Source organism: Bos indicus, chromosome 6 (assembly GCF_029378745.1).
Source record: "Bos indicus isolate NIAB-ARS_2022 breed Sahiwal x Tharparkar chromosome 6, NIAB-ARS_B.indTharparkar_mat_pri_1.0, whole genome shotgun sequence".
Classification (NCBI taxonomy): domain Eukaryota; kingdom Metazoa; phylum Chordata; class Mammalia; order Artiodactyla; family Bovidae; genus Bos; species Bos indicus.
Genome location: NC_091765.1, coordinates 36692424 through 36713995, shown reverse-complemented (window position 1 = coordinate 36713995; position 21572 = coordinate 36692424). Strand labels below are relative to the sequence as shown.

General features: G+C 38.4%; 1 protein-coding gene across 13 annotated transcripts in view; it reads right to left on the bottom strand.

Moving 5' to 3' along the window:
• Positions 1-21572, bottom strand: part of FAM13A (family with sequence similarity 13 member A) — a 337331-nt gene that overhangs the window by 49756 nt on the left and 266003 nt on the right. For 9 of the 13 annotated variants that reach the window (XM_070790892.1, XM_070790889.1, XM_070790891.1 and 6 more), the window contains 3 exons: positions 16801-16845; positions 13959-14135; positions 7588-7774 (listed from right to left, as the gene is read on the bottom strand). In XM_070790892.1, coding sequence (XP_070646993.1) covers positions 7588-7774; positions 13959-14135; positions 16801-16845 — 409 coding nt within the window. The remainder of the gene's footprint in view (positions 1-7587; positions 7775-13958; positions 14136-16800; positions 16846-21572) is intronic. The other 4 variants (XM_070790888.1, XM_070790894.1, XM_019962463.2 and 1 more) reach the window with 1 other exon arrangement.

Below are 21572 nucleotides of genomic sequence, written 5' to 3'. Positions count from 1 at the left end.
TTGCACAGTGATGATGGAGCCACGTGCCCAGTGAGAGCACATCTGAATGAAGCCTCTCAGGCAGGTAGGTAGGTCTTCAATAGGATGTGAGGAGCTGTATGTGTGCTTTCCAGGCCTGCCTAATTAGCTGCCTCACAAGGTTCATGCCTTGACACTCACTCATTCTCTCCTCTTGTGAGCTGGAATGCAGATGAAAAACACGACTGCTCGGGAAGCTAGTTGCTGAAGCTAGAGGCAGTTGGCCTGAGTCCCTGAAACACTGTGTGGAGAAAGTCTTCTAACCCCTCTCCCGAGCCCTAAACTGCTTTAGATTGTCACAGAAGAAAGAACTTTGACGGTGTGCAAGGCACTGAATTTTGGGTCATTTTGTTACTCGTTACCCTAAAAAAGCAAGTATAAGTGCCAGTGTTAGTTGCTCGGCTGTGCCCAACTCTTTGTGACCCCATGGACTGTAGCCCAGCAGGCTCCTCTGTCTATGGGATTCTTTAGGCAAGAATCCTAGAGTGGATAGCGGGGATCTTCCCAACCCAGGGATGGAAGCCAGGTCTCCTGCACTGCAGGCAGATTCTTTATCACCTGAGCTACCACACTAAATGATATGGCAGCCGTTCATTCGCTCACTTTTCTTAAAACACATTTTTTGTGAGTGGTGAGCTACGCTGGCCACTGGGGAACAATGGTGGATGGCGAACTGACAGCACTGGTCCTTGCCATCATCACTTCTGTATTTGGTTACTGCTCCAACTGTAGTCTGCTACACTGTTAATACTATCTTAATTTTAAAAACAGGTTCTATCTGAACAGCCCTCACCATTCCTGGGCTATACAGTTGCCAGAGTGATCCTTTCAAAAGGTACTTCAGAAAATTGCTTTCTTCTCTTCAATCCTCTAATGGCTTCTCATTTCACTCAAGGTAAATGCTAAAGATCTAAAAATGGCTACAAAGCCTTAAGGGATCAGGCTCCCTGCTATGCCTCTGACCTCATCTCCTACAGCACTCCCCCTTCAACTCTGCTCTGACCAGGAGAGCCTTTTGCTCATCTTCCAAAGGCTAAGGCTCTTCTCCCTCTGCCTGGATAGTCTCTCCTCAGATATCCCTCCTCCCTCACAGGTCCCTGCATAAGCGCCATTCTCAGAGACGCCGGACCTGAAGACTCAATCTGCTCAGTGTCCATCCTCAGCTTCCCACCCAACCCAATCTGATTCACCCCGCTTCACTTCTCTCCACAGCACGTGCTGCCATCTGACTACATGTTGGTTTGTTTCTTATCCGTCTCATCCTTTGAGAATGTAGACTTCCAGATGGCCGACAGTGTGTCTGTTTGGGTCACCATTTTGTCTTTTGTGCTTAAAACAGCGCCTGTCATACAGTCCATTGTTGTATGTTTGAAGGAATGAATATGTTTCCATCTGCGGTTCAAACGGTGGGTTTGTTTTTTTTTTACCTTATATTGACACCACTCAAGAGAATCACTGTCAGATGGTTTTTGACAGGAATTCTTGCTGGGCTATATTGCATTAAAACCAAGAGTTGAGATTTTCAACATTAGGTAAATGATTGTTCTTATAAACAGGCAAAATGGTTTGGAGGGGATGGAGGAGACAGTGGACGCATGAAGATGTGCTAGGTGGCTGTCCTGATATTCCAGACTAGTTATAAAAAGTGCCTCAGCTATGGCAGTACAAAGGGGAAAGGGGGGCATATTTTTAAAGTAGAGTCAACTAGATTTGACGTGTGACAAACACTGGAAGAAGGACTGGGAACAAGGAAAAGGAAAGGCCTTAGAAAATGACTAAGAAGATGAGGACCTGTGAAATCAGATGAGTGAAAGAGAGACTAAGGAGGAAAAGATGATTCATTTGATTTTCACATGTTGACCTGATTTTCACATGTTGACCTGAAAGTACTGTCTAAGGTGAGCTTCACAGAGCATCATGGAAGTGTTGCTTTGGAAGTCACTTCCAAAGAGGTGACATCTGACACCGCAGAAGTAGAGAAGCTCTCAGGTGCAGTACTGATGGGCAAGGGATGAGGCGATACTCTGTGTAACATTTACATCTAAGCACGTCTTGTGGAAAACCAGTCAGCGAGGGACGCAGTGACGAGGAATAGGGTCACTGTGTTAAGAGGACAAAGAGAGATCAACATCCTGGAGGTCAAGGGAGAAAGATTTCTGAGAAAAAGGGACAGAGGGTCAAGAACCACAAGGACTTCAGGAGGCCAAGGACCAAGCCAACAACAGCACAGAGGTCTTAACATACCAGAAACAACCACACGGTCACCCAGCGACACAGAGAAAGGAGTTTCTTCAGAGAAGTGGGGGTAGAATCTGAATTACAGGAGTTCACTAGCAAGTATGGAAAGAACTGGAAATGTCTGCAGACTGTTTAAAATTTTTGATGGCAAAACGAAGGGCAAAGATTGACCATCAGAACAGAGGGAGCAGAAAGAACTTATATAGGTACTGTTTTCAGTTTTTCCTATTATTTAGCACATTTCATTGCACTTATATCTCACAAAAAACCACAAAGAGAGATAAATACTCCCATGTTACAGAGTAACTGCTCACTTGCCATAGCTATTAAATGATAAAGCTGGAACTGAAATTCAGGCCTGAGTGTAAGACCTAAGCTGCTTCCTTGATCCCTGCCTATGATTTCAGAGGGTGTACATGAGATTAAACAGATGCTGTTTATGAATAAAAGGGCTACTAGACTATGTTTTTTTAAATATATAAATGTAAATCTTATTAAAGCATTAGTAGAATCACATAAAGAATATTTGGATGGAGTAAAAATTGCCCCTAATACTTCCACCATCACCATCACCAGCACAATACTACTGTTCAGTCATTTTAGGTATATTTCCTTTGTGTGTTTTTCTAGGAACATATTTATATACTTGCATTCACACATAAATGCACGCACTATATATACTGCTTCCTTATATACCTACTTTTGAAGGAGAGTATCATGGAACCCGAGCCCCACCACTTATTTGTGACCTTGGACAGCTGTTTATCTTCTGTGCTTCATTTTCCTCATGTTCAAATGAGAGTATTAATAATAATAATTACTACTTTATGGGTTATTGGGAGGATTAAAATTGATAATATATGCAAAGCACTTAAAATATACTTTGCCAAACATTTTTCACTTTATTACATAGTCTTCAGAACCGTAATTTTTATTTGATGCATATCTTATTGAATTGACATACAAATGTTACTTATCTGGTCTCTTACTTTTGAACATTTAAATTGCTTCTAATTCTCCATGATTATAGACAACCATGTGGTGAGCAAATCAGTACTTCTGGTCCTTTTCATATGTACGATGCTGTCTCCAGAGCAGGATAGCAGAGGTAGGATTATTAGATAAAATGCCTGAATTATGGCTTTTGATTCAAACTGTTAAACGGTGCCCTAGAAAGAATATTTTTGAGATAGAGGCATTTTCTAGGCCAACAGAAATGAGCTAGTGGTGAGGAAGCAATGAAAAGTGCATGAGTGAGTGAGTGAGTGTGTATATGTTTGCACATGTACAAGACGTAGAGAGATAGATGCAGAAAACATAAATTTCAAGGATATTTAATCTTAGATTTTAGAAAAACGTTTATTATTTGAGCAGGTAAGAAAACGGGTGGAGATCTAGAGAAATTCTGAAGCAGGAAAGAGGGAAGTCACTGAAACACAAACTTGCTGTTTTAGCTGTTCAAAGACAAAAACAGCAAAAAAGCTTTCCCTCTGAGAAAGGCTCAAGAGCACAGATGTGAGCTGATGGTGCAAGAAGAGAGCAGAAGGTTCTGACCACAGCAATCGTTAGAGGTACTCAATGCCACTCACTACCACTAATTTCTGAGTTCAGAACTATCTGCAGTCTCTCGGTCTCTGCTGCTCATGATAGTTCAAAAGGGAAAAGAACAAGGCAAATTACTACAGACAGTTCCCACTCTAGAGATTCTTAATCTGCAAGTTGCCCTTTTTAGATCTTTTTGGCTGTGTTATGGGCTGGCGAGATCACTGTAAAATTATCACTCAAACTCTTCAGTTCCTCTCCTCTTGTTTTCTCTGGAAAATGCTTTGCTCCCATATCTCCATCAAAACTGCTCTTACTGAGTGATCTCCAGCTTGCTAATTCCAATAAACTCTCACTGTTCTACTCGGTTAACTATTTGACCTTCTTTCCAGCTAGAGATACCCGGTTCACCTGGCTTCCAAAACATCAAACACACCTCATTTTCTCCTTTTTTGCTGTTGTTTCCTTCTTAAGTCTCATCTACTGGTTCCCTGTTATCTCCCCATCCTCTGCATGTTCATAGGCCTCAGGGCTCACGGTCCCTGAGGTCACTTCCCTTGTCTGTTCAAACTCACACCCTTGATTACTTCATCTAGTATACTGACTTTAAATACTCTGGGTTCGTTCCTTGGTCAGGTAACTAGATCCCACATGCCACATCTAAGAGTTCAAACGATGCAATGAAGATCAAAGATCTCGCATGCCGCAACTAAGACAGAGAATAGCCAAACAAACAAACGCAAAAAAACATGTCCAACATTGAACCATGATACTACTCCCAAACTTCTCTCTTCTCCATCTCAGTAAATCGGTTTCACAAACCTTCTAGCTGCTCAGGCCCAAACCCTTGGCGTTATCTTTCATACTACACAGGTAATATCAGAAATCTTGTCAATTCTATGTTCAAAATATATCAAAATATATCTATTACCTCATGACGACTGCAATACAGTACTCTAGGAGGACATTTTAGTCAATGTGAACAATGTCCCCTACCGCAGTGCCCTGCGCAGCCTGCAAGGCAATATGTGCTGGCTTGAGGATCACCTTAGTTCACGCCATCATCAGCTCACACCTAGATTATTGCAACAGTTTCCTAACTGGTTTCTCTGCTTCTGCCCTTGGCTGCGTCCTTTCCATTCTCAACACAGTGGTCAAACCAAATTTCAGTAAGTCACATCACCGCTCTACCTAGAACCCTCACACGGATTCTCATCTCACCCAGATTAAGGGCAGAGTTTTTACAATGTTCTATGAGGCCCTGCTTAATTTGTTCTCTCCTCACCTTCCATTATCTTGTTCACTGTCCGCATTCGCTTCTAACCATAATGGTATCTTTGCAGTTTCTTGAACATTTCATATAAGTGATTTTCTTGGCGTCTCTGAACCTGCTGTGATAGTATGGTTTGTTTCCTTACTCCCTCTAGATCTTTACATTCAAATATCAAATTCTTGGAAGGCCATCTCTAAAAACTCTATTTAAAATTGCAACCTCTGCCCATTTATAATTTCTAGCCTCATTTTTTGCTTTATTTTTCTTACTAATAGTTATCACTATGTAATATATTTCATGGTTTACTTTTTTACCTTGATTTTGTCTGTTTTTCCCACTAGAATGTAAGCTCCATGAAGGCAGTGATTTTTGCCTGTTTGTCTCACAGATGTATCCCCAGATTCTGAAATACTTCCTGGCACAGAGAAGGTATACTATTACATATGTTTTCCAGAAACAAAAGTTTAGTCAGTGTATAAAAAGCTTGTAAAGGAATAAGAGAAGGTTTTGGAGGAGAGTGGGGGAAAGTAAAAATAGAAGTTTAAAAGTAAGTAGGAAGTTAAGAAGCACAACTTCACTTTCAGGATGTAGTCTAAGCAGTAGTCACTGTCATGTTCCCTGGCTACTTGCTTTGTAGTTGGTTACCTGTGAAGATGAGATTTAAAATTAATGGAATATGAGAATCAGGAAATATCTTTGAGAATACCCTCACTTCACAGATGAGAAAGTGCTTCTGTCTGAGTTGTGTTGGCAGGGCTTTAAATTATTCATTGCAACAAAGACACGTTCCACTTAGCTCACTTATGTTAACATGTGACCTGCACAATCCTGGAATGTGGAGACTGGCAGCTAAGATGGGGACAAATCCTTTCACAGAAAAAAAAAAAAAACACAGAATGGAATTAAGCTCTCTCATCCAAATGTTTTTAAACATCAACTATGTCCACAGTTTTAGTAATCACACATGTATTCTAAGGAATAAATATACTTTTCCAGTTTCATTAGCTACTACCACTTAGCTAATTTAAGATACTATTCCTGGTGGAAAAAAACATTGATGAAAACAAATCATGGGCTGAATAAAGAGTTAACGGAGTTAGTATCATTTAGTTTATTAAAAATTTTACTTTTCCTTCAAATAAGAATTAAGTTAGTGTTAAAAACTATTTAATGTATAATGGTTCCAAAGCTTGCATGCATGCTAAGTCGCTTCAGTCATGTCCAACTCTTTGCGATATCATCGACTATAGCCCACCAGGATCCTCTGTCCACGGGATTCTCCAGGTGAGGATACCAGAGTGGGCTACCACAGCCTCCTCTTGGGGGTCTTCCAGACCCAGGGATCAAGAGACCCTGTGTCTCTCATGTCTCCTGCACTGGCAGATGGGCTCTTCACCACTGGTACCGCCTGGGAAGCTGTATTTGTAGAACGGTGTCAGACACCAGGCTGAGGTGGGTGACTGTGTTTACTCTAGCTGATCAGTTTGCTTCCAGAAACAGGGCATCAGGACATCTGGGGGGAATGGAGCAAACATGCTTTCCCCAGATATGCATTTATGCATATTTTCTTTAAGGAATAAAACTGGGAATTTTCTCTGAGTGCAGGCAGAAACTGACAATGGGAAAAGAGGTGGTCCATGAGTTTTGTTAAATTTATAGAAAACCCAGCATGGAGGTAAAAACTGCTGAGATAAACCAGAAGAGAGGCTTTAAACACTGTGAGAGAATGGATATTACCTATTTTTATTAGGGACTCCAGTTCATGTTATAAAAGTCAACTTCAGTTTTTTTGGGGGGATTAAATTTCTGAAAGCTAAAGGAAATCAGAAGACAGACTTTGGTTCTCACTTTTCAAAGAAACTGAACATACACAATAAAGGATGATGTATACTTATAGTTAAACTGGATAAGTATTGAGTTATTGACTAAACTCACTTGCATAACTTATATATCAAATTCACGAACCAGCATTTAGGTCTGAGGTAACTGTTTAGGAGATAGGGGAAAAAAAACTATAGAGTACAGCTTTGAAATTAAATTTCTGAACACAAAGGGATTTCTGAACACAAAGACAGTTGATCCTATTTCCATATGTATTTTTCTTTTACCTCACTTTAAACTCATTAATTTGTTATATTCATATAAATAAGAACAGATAAAATGGAGGAAAATAAGGAAAAATGCTTTGATAATTTTATTCTAAAAATAAAGTTTAAAAATGCTCAAAAGAATGAGATAAAAGTCAGACCAATTTCAATAACATAGAAATCAAAGTTTGTGCTGTTTCTGCTTCCTTTGGCAAAATACAGTGTTTCGTGAACTTGATTTTTATAGTTATTAAAAAGAAATAAAAGTGTGTATACTTAGTACCTCTAAGGTCTCTTTCAGAACTCATGTCCTATAATTCTGTGAAACTCAAGCTTGACATTAATTTTTACTTTTTACAAAGCAAGGAAAAGAGATGTGGTATTTCCTAACTGGCTACAAGTAAAAATTTTATAGAATCATGCACTTACCACAAGACCATCTTGATTTTCATTGAGCTCAGAAAGTTTGGAACTGGATTTCTGACGTTTAGGTTTACCCCTTTCTCCAATATAACCAGAAGTATTTTCATATAATTTTTCCACTTCACAAGCATTCAACATACATTCATCAAGATTGCTGAAGCCAGAAGGAATATTTTCTTTGTTGAGACGTCCCCTTGAATTGAAAAAAAATTAGCTTCATTTTACTTTAAAAGGTAAAAAGGATGTTTTAAAGACACTGCATCATGCAGAAAGAAGAGTGCTTAGAAATTCCATGTTTCATCTTTTATAAAAATCTGAGCAGAGTGCTACTCCTGAGACCACTTGGTGCCAAATGTATCAGATTAAAAGAGAAATTATTCCTAAAGGCAAACTGGCGAGGGCTGTGTTTCTACCAATGAAAAGCTTTTGTATTTGTACCGAAAGTAATCTGTATTCAAAACCAGGGGAATTGTGCAAACTTGCAAAGACATTTTTCCATTATTCATAGGTTTTATATACATACATACATACACGTACATGGATCTTATAAATCAATATAATATATTAAGAAAAATCCGAAAAGGAAATACATCTTTTTCTCCAGAATGGGACACTGATTTTCTCCAATTGAGAAAGACATTTTATCACAGTATAAATGCATTAATACCTAAATCTGCCTATATTATATGATCTGGGTAAAAATGATATAACAAGAATTACAGAATACAAAGAAAGCATTTCAACTGAAATATGGATTCATTACTTCCCAGTACCAGTTTCTGAATGAAAGCTTATAACTAAAGTTCCTTCGTGACTTAGTTTTAGAAGTTTTAATTACAGAATTTAATTCATTTAACGCTCTTGAAATGCTTCCCTTAAGCATTTTAACATTCTCTTTTAAGAGGTTTTTCACGAAAATTAGAGTACTTGTCAAAGTGTTTGTCTTTTACTACATCACAGAACAAATTAAACCATCAGTGCAACACCATTTCGGAGAAGGCAATGGCACCCCACTCCAGTACTCTTGCCTGGAAAATCCCATAGACGGAGGAGCCTGGTGGGCTGCAGTCCATGGGGTCTCAAAGAGTCGGACACAACTGAGCGACTTCACTTTCACTTTTCACTTTCATGCATCAGAGAAGGAAATGGCCTGGAGAATCCCAGGGACGGCGAAGCCTAGTGGGCTGCCGTCTATGGGGTCACACAGAGTTGGACATGACTGAAGCAACTTAGCAGCAGCAGCAGCACCATTTGGTCAGGTACAAATGAATGAGACTTACTCTGTGTCATGGTGTGACCTTAAAGGTACTTCCCTGCAACTAGAGATTACCATACTAAATGAAGTTAAGTCAGAAGAGACAGACAGATACCACACGATATCACTTACGTGTGGAATCTACAATATAGCACAAATGAACCTAACTACAAAACAGAAAGAGAATCACGGACATAGAAGACAGATTGGTGGTTGCCAAGGGGATGGGAGGGAGGGATGGAGTGGGAGTTAGGGGTTGGCAGATGTAAACTGTCGCATATAGAATGGATAAACAGCAAGGTCCCACTGTATAGCACTGGCAACTACATTCTATATCCTGGGATAAAGCATAATGGAAAATAATATAAAAGCGAATGTATATATATGTGTGTAACTGAATCACTTTGCTGTACAGCAGAAATTAATACACTGTAAATCCACTATAATTCAATTTTAAAAATATATAAAGATAACTCCTAACCACCCAAAACTGTATTTGAAATTAGTGAGCTCCAAAGTGTAAAAATAAATGAACATATTTTACTATCAATCATATCCCCAAATGAAACAGAGTAAATTAAATATTTATTCTGTAATTTAAATTCATATCCTGTCTTAGGCTATCATGGAGGCAAAAGTATGAATTAAATATTATCATAATATTTTCACCATTACACTATCTTGGTGATTTTTAATACTCCATATTTAATCTAGCCTTATTTTATACCTTTAATGTACACATATGTACATTTAGTAAAATTATATAAAAGATGTATATTACATTTATAAGAAATATTCCAAGTATAAAATAAATGAACACATGAGGAAAAGGTGCTAGGGACTAACATGCAGGCACGTATACAAACACTCTTAAATCTCTCTCAAATTCACAATGAGTTTAATATTTAACTATGTCTCTTTCTTTGCCTTTGTATTTTCTTAATTCCTGGGATATAGATCCAATTATAATTTTTTAATGGAGGAATTTTTAGGTTTGAAGCTGTTGGAACTGGTGATGGACAGGGAAGCCTGGTGTGCTGCAGCCCATGGGGTCACAGAGCCGAACACAACTGAGGTCCTGAACTGAACTGAAGGACTAAACGGTGTCCCCCACCTCCCCAGTTCATATGAGGAAGCCCTACCTGCCAGGGCGACAGGGCCTCTGAGGAGGTAACTAAGGTTGCGTGAGGTCATGACGGTGGGGACTTAATCCAAGAGGACGGGCATCCTTATAAGAAGAGGCAGGCACCGGAGAGCACGGAGAAAAGGCCGTGTGAGGACACCCTCACCGAGCAGGCACTGCCAGCAAGGCAGCGAGGCCTCAGCAAGCACCCACCCTCAGCACCTTGATCTCGGACTTCGACCTCTCTGAACTGTGAGAAAATGCACTCCTGTTGTTTAAGTCTGTGGTACTTTGTTATGGCAGCTTGAGCAGATTAATACAAAAGCTAAACATTATTTTTAGAAACTAAAGGACCAAGTTTATTTTCTAATCTTTTTGAATAGTGAATGAATGACTGGAATAAATCCTGTTCAAATAAATATTCCCAAATCTAGTTGTGCAGTTGTGCTTAGGTGGAAATCCTGCTGTCCTCAAAGGATGCTCTTTGCTCTTGTGTGAGTCGGTGCCTGGGCGACCCTGAGGAGCACAGGAGCACGGTCCTTCGAGTAATATCCAGACTCGCACACCTGCCGTCACCGCGATTTAACCTGAACTTAGATCCTGGGGGCCTCTCACGCTCACTCTCCACATCTCAGGTTTTCTTTTTTCAGAGTTTCCTCCTTCCCCTACATGCATGCACACGTAATGTTCTGGCAATACTGAACTTTTTAATATTCTAAGATAGCACGATTTTCTTTTAGTTTGCAGTAGGAATTTAACATCATAGTTATATAATAAAAATAGGTATAATTTTTTAGTTCATTGTGTTTTAGAAAATTGAAATCATTTTCAATAGCCATGCTTTACTTTTTAAAAAATATTTATTACAAAACTTTCAAACATAGAAAAATACAGGGACTATCACCATGAACTTCCTTATATCCACCACCAAGATTCAACAATATTTTCTTGCTTCTGGCAGATGGTCAATTTTTAAATGAGAATTAAATTGAGCTCTCTCACATAATGAATATATTCCTTAAACTTTTACATTTTTAGTGTAATAAATAATAATATAAGCCTGATCATGTTTCCTTATGAACTGAGACAAATAAGAAATCATGTACATTAAAGTATTTCTAGTCTGTCTTCTGCATTGCTTTTTTAAAAAAATGTCATAATGGTATTAGTACAGACTTTATTGACTCTCCAACCTCACCCTGAAACATGGAGATATTTTTCTAAATGGTTGCAGGCAAAATAACATATCATGGATTTTTCAAAAACATTTTAAAACCATTCCATAGGGCTAATAGTTTTGAATAGAAGATAGTGAAGTGTAGCTTTAATTCTTCCTAATTTTTTAAGCAAAACTTGACAGAAATCTTAGAGAACAAATCAATTATGTATAAGCGAACACTGAGAAAAACATACTTGCTATAGGCTATAGTAATGATTCTTAACATTTTCAAATCTGACACCATGTAAGTGCATCTCTTGGGACGTACTGAAGAGGCCCTTGGGTGGGGGGCAGAAGTAGCAGAGCTAGAGCTCTGAGAGAGAGGGCCTTGTTCCTCCAAAGCTGTGGAGAGCTCGGAGCAGCCATTCAGTACTGGCTGAAAGCTAAAGGAGAAGGACTCTCAAGACATGACAGTGACCAGGGTGACAGGTTAGGAGAGGCCTTATGACCAGGAGGGTGAGGCTAACAAGGAGCATGGAAAGGGACTTCTGATTACCCAGACCACATACTAAGGAAATGAATCAGGTGAGACTGTAAGTTTCTTCTGCCATAAACAGTTTGCACACCAAGATTCTCTCACTCAACACACAGTTGACCATGATGAGTGAGAAGGATGAGCGATAAAGGAACTCCAGAGGAGGAAAAGGCTAGAGCTTCATGGGCACCTCTTCAGATTGTCAGGGGAAGCACACTGACTGAAACCACCCACCCTGGCCAGGCACCAGAGTAACTATTTGCATGAGTTGTTTTATGACAGGAGGTCCTGGTAAGGAACATGGAACTAATAAGCCACCACCAACCAGGAAAGTTCAGGAAAGGTCAAAAGGAGACACCACATGTCTGACCACCTCCCAGAATCCTTCTCTCTGGCATCCATCTTGGCTTAACAAGGCTTGCACCACCAGGAAGCACTCTGAGTCAGAATGATTGGCTAAAGACAACCCGGAAACTAATCCCATCACCATAAAACCCGAGACTGTGAGCCGAGCCACATGGCAGAGCTGTTCTCCTGGGTTCCCTTACCCTACTGCTCTCTACCCAGGTGCCCTTTTCCAATAAAGTCTCTTGCTTTGTCAGCACATGTGTCTCCTTGGACAATTCACTTCCGAGTGTTAGACAAAAGGCTAGTTTCGGGCTCTGGAAGGGGGGCCCCTCCCTGCAACAAGATGGTTAGTTAGTCTCTTCCATTCTCCATCTCCTTTTGTTCCCTTGATGTTGATAGTGGAGAACAATCAAGGTAACTTCTACAGAAACATCCTCAGATGTGGGAAACTGTATTTAAATTCTGCAGGAGTGTTTATGCTCTGTTTCATATTTCTCTCCCTGGCTAGCACCCTGCTCACTCTTGACTTTACCCCTGCCATGGTCCTCCCTGGTCCACCCAATGCACCTACCACCACTAGGACTATTGCCCAGCTTTGTGCTCACATGCTCCTCTCTGTCCCAACAACAAGGGCAGAAAGCATGATGTCGTGACACACTAAGGATTTTAAAAATGCAGTGCTGTTGCATACAGTGTGGCAAAAAATAAAGCAGAGACTAAGAACAGTGTTAAATGAATAACTGGTGCTTGATGGATAACACAATATAGGCTGTATACAAACTAATTATATTCCTAAACATTTTCTATAAAGCTTACTCAGTAACTAATTTTAAATGTAAATATGTCCTATATTATAATTTTCCTATTTGCTAAAAGGAAATGTTATAGCACCCCCTCCTACCCACCAGCTCCAAAACAAATGTTTTCAAAAAAGTGTTGCGTATTATCACATGAAAAGTCAGTGGGTTATATAACTGATACTTTTTAATTTTTAAAATTATGTTTGCTAAAATAGCTCTTAAATATCTCAATAATGTGCATGTGCAGCATGGAATTTACTTGTACTATTTGTCTTATATCTTTCCTTAAGCAAAGATAAGTTTCTTTTTCCCCATAAACATTTTGACATAGATGACAAGTCCAGATGAAAAAGAATGTGGGGAACTAGGGTTTGGTTTAGTCTTTGACATTTAATAAGAAGTACAAAATAACTTTATAGAGACTAAATGCTACAGTAGGCAAAACTTTCAGGAAAAATATGAGAATATAGTCTATTATATATAAATTTATTTTCCTTAACAATTTAAATCATGATTATTCAATAACATGAATGGTAATTATTCATTTCTATTTTTATCAAAGCTTTTAATGGAGAAGAGTTTATTGTAATACTCTTCTTGAAGTTCATGCTAAGAGAATGCTTTAAAATGAGACATTGTAATAATAAAGAACTCAAGCATTTCCTCTTTTGTTAGACTTGAGCTCAGCCTTTCTTATACTAAAACATTATCAACTGTCAGAGCATTCCAGTGACGTTCTGGTATTTAATCAGGTCAATATAAGTAGGGGAATCTGCTGGCTCATAAGAAAATCTAACAGCAAGCTGAATGTTGTCTAACAAGGGAAAAAACCACCTGTAGACAGGCATCTGGCAATTTTCTCCTCCAATGGTGCAGGATCCCTCTAAATAAGATATTGACGAGAAAGCCATGAAATGTATTAAATCAGAGGTAGCTTCCCACCACATACGAAACATCCAGATGAAAATGAAATATTTATTCAATCACGTGTGAATTTCCAAATGTTAACCAAGCTTAGAAGTGTCAAAATGAAAACTTTTAAAGTTTTAACCTGAATACTGAAATGAGAGTGCTATAACAGTCATGAATTTGGACATGTATCGTATATTTTTAAAAGAAGAGAGCAAATGTAAACAAGAGTATCAATGCCAACTCACACATCTCTGCTGTGTCGACTTTCATCCTGCTCCTTAGCCTGGCGTCGTCGCTGTTTGGTGGATGTGGAGGAAGATGAAGATGCCCCAGATTCTGAGTCCTCTGAACTTTGGCCTCCAGAGCTATTAACATCAAAAAGATGTTGTTCTACAGCTGACCGGATGGTTCTTTCTAAGAGCCTGGTTAAAAAAAAAAAATCAATAACTGTGTTTAAAAATATGGCTCCATACATAGAGAACAGACTGGTAGCTGCCAAGCGGGGAGGAGGTTGGGGGAGGGATGGACTGGGAGGTTGGGGTTAACAGACACAAGCTTTAAAATACAGAATGGATACACAACAAGGCCCGACTGTATAGCACAGAGGACTATATTCAGTATCCTGTGATAAACCATAGTGGAAAAGAATATTTAAAAAAGAATGAATCACTTTCCTATACAATCATAAATTAACACAACATTGTAAATCAACTATTCTTCAATTAAAAAGTCCCCATAATATTGGAAATATCAGCATTTCCAATGGAATATCTACTACCACTTCATGAGCAAAGACAGTATGAGAAATTAATCCTCCAATATTTGCACCGTGAATGAGAAACAAAACTAAATGCAACATATTCCACCAATCAGATAATTGCGTTTTCCATCTTTGTGGGTCCAGAATTACTGAAATGCTCACAGCAGATCCAGCAACAATTACAGGAGGCATTCAGGAAATAAGGATCATCTAATACAAGGCAGAATGAGGAAAGATTTTTTTCCCTCAAGGAATAATAATGAACCTATTCTTACAAAGGCAAGTATCATCCAGATTTCATACCAGTTCTGCAGGGGAAGACAGTATGACTTACAAAGCAAATTGGCACAAATAATTTTATGATCCCTACTATTTGAATTTCTTGAAGATAAAATTACATAGAAAATAACACTCTTAAAAAAGAACAACTTACCAGAGCAATTACTCTTAATAACAGAAGGGTAAAACTTTCTGAATCTCTATTCAGTTAAATTGTGATATAAATGATTGAAACTGTATTCATACAAACATCCTAATATGATTGAAAATGTATTCATGCAAACATCCCAATATATACTACTGAAGAGAGAAGGACAGATTTATTTTATTCAACCTGAAGAAAACAGGTAAGCACAGGGGCTGACAAAAGTGATAATAAGATAAGGTATCATTTTTAAAGCTATATAGTCTTAAAATGTACCTAAACTCTTATCACTTCATTATTTAATTCTGAATAAGCAGGCATGAAGAATTCTAAACAGACAGTCCTCAAAGCATGTTTTCCTTCACTTGAGAAAAGAATCACATCCAGACTCAAATTATTGAGTTGGACTTGTTGCCATCACTAATTTGCTACCTTTTCTGTGTCCATTAAATACGTGTATAGTTTTTGTATATACACCTCAATAAAGCTGTTAAAATAAAAAAATATAGTTTTAAATGGTCAGACTGAGGAATAAATTTAGTTAAATAAAATGAGCTTTGAAAATTTAACAATTTAAGAACTTTTAGATTTTCCAAAGGTAGTTTTATAATAGACTTATAGTAATTTCATTAAAACTAGTTTCATTAAAACTATTTCATTAAAACAAGTGCAGTCTGACTTGGGCATAAGAACTTTAATATCTTGAACTCCACATCCCAATGATTTGAGATGACCTAATAGTGGTACCTAGGAATCTAAATAAATTAATATATACACACATACCAAACCCACACCTTTTCCAAACACTATACAAGTCACCTAAGAAGTTGTTAGGAAATAAACAGGCAAGTATATGTCTGTCTTGGCATAACTCTAGAATCTCTTTAAAATTCATAAAGATAAGAGAGATCAAATCTGCCCTCTGATTGCTTCCTTGTCTAATAAGGAGGAGAAAAAAATTCCCAAATCAACCAGGTAAGAACACTGGAGTGGATAACTACTCCCTTCTCCAGGGGATCTTCCCATCCTTGGGATCAAACCCTGGTCTTCTGCACTGCAGGCAGATTCTTTACCATCTGAGCCACCAAAGAAGCTCTATTAGATCCAAATTTATACTAATTAGTGCTTCTTCTAATTCTTTTCTCTTCCTCCTTATTATACCACCTGATATCAACACCACTCCTCATCCCCCTGATCTTTGTTGATGAAAATGCTCCAAATGGCTCACCCAGGCCCCAGCTGTGTCACGTAGCTGAAGCACAATGAACAATGTGGTCAGAGAGTAGGTGGGGGTAGAAAACTGGAATTCAGACTTTTGTGACTAGTGGAATTAAAGTAGAATTAAGTGTGACTAGTAGATTAATTAGAATTAATTCCACTGCCACTGCCCAGAGGAAAAAGGACTTGTTGCCATCACTAACTTCCTTCCTTTTCTGTGTTCTATCAGCCTGGGAAGTCCCCAAACACAGTGCCCAAGGCTTATTTAACCTCAGACACCTAACACTATGCTTAGTGTATTACAGGTGGCCAATAAATGGAGGCTGATTAAAACAAATGAAGGAAGAAGTAAAATGTATGTTCATACCTTCACCTTTAGTGGCAAGACACTTCTTAAATCACAGACTGCTTTGCACATATTAACTGACTAACATTATTTTGACTGAAATAAATAGAAAATCTCAGATGTTCACATGGCCAAGCTCTCTCCAGTCCCACGCCCACACAGAAACTCAAATAGGAACATTTCTTATTTAGTCTTTTCCTCTGGGTAGTCAAAAAATCATCATTGGTTATGTACTGTATTAATCTTCCAATGCAGCACACCATTAGAATAGTTTTTTTTTTTTTTTTTAATGCTTAGTAAGTGAAAGGAGGGGAAAAAAGCCCAATCTGGACCACTTACTCTCCAGTTGATGACACACTGCTGACTTGGGATACGTGGGCACTGCTGAAAAAGAAGCAAAAGAAAGGACGTCAGATTAAGCAGAGCACCGGAGCCTGTGAACAAAACCTATGAGGGGATCCTGGGCTCGAAGTATTAGCCAGGCCCTGAGCAACCCTCATATGACAGTTTATCACCCACTGACAGATGCTGGTTTCTCTTATCTAGATTAGAGATGGCCCTGGGTGGTTACTTCCAAACAGCATTTTTTCCTCCATTTTAAGATGTCCATGACAGATAATTTCAAAAGTGATCTTGGAAAAACCATCTCTACCTCTCAGACTACTGCCATGGTCCTAAGTCCAGGGTCGTCTTCTTTTCCGAAATGTTAATTGCAGCTGACTGCTTTTCTGTTTCTAGCTCCCCCAGCCCAAGTCCATCTCTCCTGCCCATTCCCTTCAGACCTACAGACAGGAGCATCTTCTTAAAACTGCTCTAAACATTGGGCAGGGGTGGTGGGGGCCAGAGAACGGGGAACAAACACTGTTTTCTCCAGGACTCTCCCTGAGCCACCTCTTCTGCCTAAGTTCCTCACGATGGAAAAACACCTTGAGTTCCATAACGTTTCATCTTGCTGCTAAGTCGCTTCAGTTGTGTACCACTCTGTGCGACCCCAGAGACGGCAGCCCACCAGGCTCCCCCATCCCTGGGATTCTCCAGGCAAGAACATTGGAGTGGGTTGCCATTTCCTTCTCCAATGCATGAAAGTGAAAAGTGAAAGCGAAGTCACTCAGTGGCGTCCGACTCCTAGTGACCCCATGGACTGCAGCCTACCAGGCTCCTCCGTCCATGGGACTTTCCAGGCAAGAGTACTGGAGTGGGTTGCCATTTCCTTCTCCAACGTTTCATCTTAACACTTAATTAATTAACACCTAATGCCCTTCTATCGAGCATTTATAAACTTCCTCATTTTTCTCATTTTCTCCAAATCCTGAATTCTTTGAAAGTATTGAAAAGTAGTAAAAGAAAAAAAAATAGTCAATATAAAGCGGAACAGTGAAACGATAGAATACTATCTGATTTGCACCTTGGCACAGGGAGGTTCAGGCTGGTGGCTGCTCTAACTGCACCAATGGCAGTACTTGCTCACATTCTGCCCTGTGGTGCTTACTTGCCTTGCAAATCAAGGTTCAAAAGTATCAAATTAAAAAAAATCTTTTGTGCATGCCAAACTACCGTTTTGCCTAACAAATCTAATAGTTCTCCCACTTTCAAGTCCCTCTTTGTAAAAGACACCTGAAGAGAATACAAACTGCTAGTAGCAAGATCAATATTCATGGCTGCCTTTCAATCATTCTGGGCATTCTCATTTATACTACAGAATTTTCAGCATATGAATGTGTTGCTTCTTCCATATGCGTCTCATCTCTTTCCATTTAGACTCTAAGTGCCTCAAGGGACTCTATAACATTTCTCATTTTCTTTCATGACACTACATACCACCAGCACCATACCCAATACAGTAGTCATTATCCTAGAGGTGATCAACAGACACTCACTCTTCCGCCTCAGAGAATCCCTTTAGCTAAAGCTCTTTGTCATGGCCACACACCACCACAAATCCCAGAAAACCTGTACAAAAAATGCTATTGTGTAGTTATGAGAAACTTATGAGAAGAATCTTCGTTAATAAATGAATGAACAAACAAACATACCCTAATGATTGCTGAGTGCTCACTATGTTTCAGACATTGTGCTAAGTATTGTTTACACAGCTTTTCTCATTTACTGTTTATAGTAACCCCATGAAGTAGGTAGGGACAGTTGTTTTCTTTTCCCTATTTTCAAATGAAGAGGTTAGAGAGGTTAAGTAACTCACTCACAGTCACAGAGTCAAGAAGTAGATGAGCTGGAATTTGAACCAGAAGAGTTTTAGCTTAAGAGTCTAAGCTCCTAATCACTACACTAGACTTTCAGACCATCACTCACTAGAAGAAACGCTCACTACAGTCATCTTCGTACATGGAAGCATGGACTTAGGTATTTAACTTTGCTTTTAATTACAACGATTTCGGTCTCACAATGTCTGCTATTCACAGAGGTTTCCAGGTTACATAACCAATAATAAATCCTTTGCTGCTCTCTGCCCTCAGCTGGAACGGGCAGCCCTGACTTCTGATGCTTTGTGGCTCACCCTCTGTAAATTAAACACTGTATAATTTACTCCTGTACTCCACTTCTCATGCAGTTACGCAACCTTGCTTTTGGGAGCAGTGGCCAATGTGAATAATGCTCTGGGAGAACCCAGAGGAGGGAAAAGAATATAGATCTGCTAAGATACTAAAAACACGACAAAGACATGTAAGTACAGTCAGCCAATCAGCCAGCCATGCCATCTCAGAAGGAAGATACATTTCCTCTCCTTCCTTCTATACACTTTTGATCTGATCTTCTTTTTGCTTTTAAGCACATAATGATATTTTGATATTCCTTTTTGGTGAGCAGGAAGGAGAAGATGAAAAATTGTGGGGAAGAAACAGAGAAGGGAATGACAACAAACGGGACCAGGTCCTGAGATTCGTAACTCTCTGAGTAGGTGCTTTTCAAACTCTAACGTGTATCAGAATCACCTGGGATCCTGTTCACACACAGGTTCTGATTTAGTAAGTCCAGGTGGAGGGAAGGGGAAGCTGGGATTTTGCATTTTTAACAAATTCCCCAGTGATCATGATGCTGTTGATTCGTGGAAGACATTGATTAGCAAGGTTCCAAATTCTTGCAACTAAAATTCATTAAAACTTCAATGATCTAGATATCACAACCACTATATTTTTTAATTAAAAATTTTTTAATTAATTTTTTTAATTGAAGGATAATTGCTTTACAGAATTTTGCTGTTTTCTGTCAAACCTCAACATGAATCAGCCATAGGTATACATATTGGCTTCTGAAACTCCCTCCCAACTCCCTCCCCATTCCACCCCTCTAGGTTGATAGAGCGCCCCTGTTTGAGTTTCCTGAGCCATACAGCAAATTCCTGTTGGTTATCTATTTTACACATGGTAATGTATTTTTAAACATTCTAAGTGCTTTAGATACGATTTGGAAAACTTACTCTGTTAATAAAAGTCCATACATCAAAATTTTCCTCAGAGCTTAAAGAAAAATGACCCGAGCCATCTAAATCAGTCTTAAAGAGCCTTTCTCAGGATGCAAAATAAATGAATAAATCAATAATAAGACTTAGTAATTAAATCATATTGATTTTTGTTAATACACTTCTCTTAGGTCAAATTTATAAAAATTTATATTTTTGTGTTTCTGTAATAGGCCTTTGGAATTTTTGATATTACTTAACATGTCCATACTTCCAGGCTTTTTTAAAACAGAATTTTTCTAAAGAAAATATTCTGAAAAGAGAATGTTTTCCACTGGGAATCAGAAAAGAGAGGTTCCGGTCCTGAATCTGTAGTTAATTAGCGGCAATCATAGTCAGATTATTGGTTAGCTTGGCTGCTTTGGGATGGTTTCTTCATACAGAAAATGAAAGCCTTGGCTAGTGATCTCTGTGATTTTCTTCGAGCTATAAAAGTTAATAAGACGATCTCAGTTTCAAGTTTATTGCCCCAAAGTCTAAAACATTACAAAAGGTTATAACTGCATATTTAGTTTTATGACGGTGTCAGTCACAGTTAAGGTTTATCAGATTCCAAAATGGCTTTGGTCAGGTATCCAATCATGTCTACAGTTTCTGTGGGATATGCTTAACAAGTTACGAAGAGCAAGATTTCTAAGAATATTAATGTCAGAAATAGGGACTGCTTCCATTGTTATAATTGGCTCACAGAGGTAATTTTAAGACACTAACAAAAAGGCAATAAGCAAATAAGCTAAAGTGAAAGACTTCCATCTACATGTTTTTTATCTCCTGCAGAGAGCTAAGAATAATGAACTTTATTGTTATTGTTTATTGCTATTGTTTATTGTTATTGTTTATTTTCATTATTGTTTATTGTTATTATTTATTGTTCATTTTATTGTTTATTGTCATTGTTTATTGTTATTATTTATTGTTCATTATCAGTCAAGGGTTCATTCAGAGCCCTTGACTGATTTGCTAAGAAAATCTTTTATTTATGCAATATAAATACTTGAATATGGAAGAGTTCATTTCCTAATGTTGATGAAGGGATTATTCAAAACTAAATAAATAAGCACATGTGCAAATCCAGCATTATGGTCAATTTCATTACCCAAGTCTACTTAAGTGATAGTGCGAGTCAATGTTCTCCTGGTATGGTCATTCAAAACAGATAGTAAGTCTACTCTGAAATATATTCTATGACATAGTTAAATATATTTATTCTTTATTTCTATTAGCAAAACATTCTTGAGAAATGATTATACTCAGAAATATTAGTCTATAAAATTTACATGTGATAAGATGCACAGAATGCTTGTTGACAAGTGATTCATTAATTGGATCTTTTGACTTGAAATAAAGAAAACTTCCAAATCTCTGAAACCAGATATCTTGAACAAGCATGTGTTCTCTTTTTCTGTCTGTCCTTTAACTTCACTATGTTCTCTTTTCTAGGGGGTGTAAAATCCTACCCATAAGATATTGTTTTAATGGGAACCATTAGGTCTAACAGAATTATCCTTTTCCTCTAGAAATAATACTTATATTCTCTCAATTTTTTTTAATGAGTAAGAATTTAAAAGACAATTACGTGATGTCTGTTTCAACTTAAGGATGAAGATCCTGTAACTAGTCATCAAAATAAAATGAA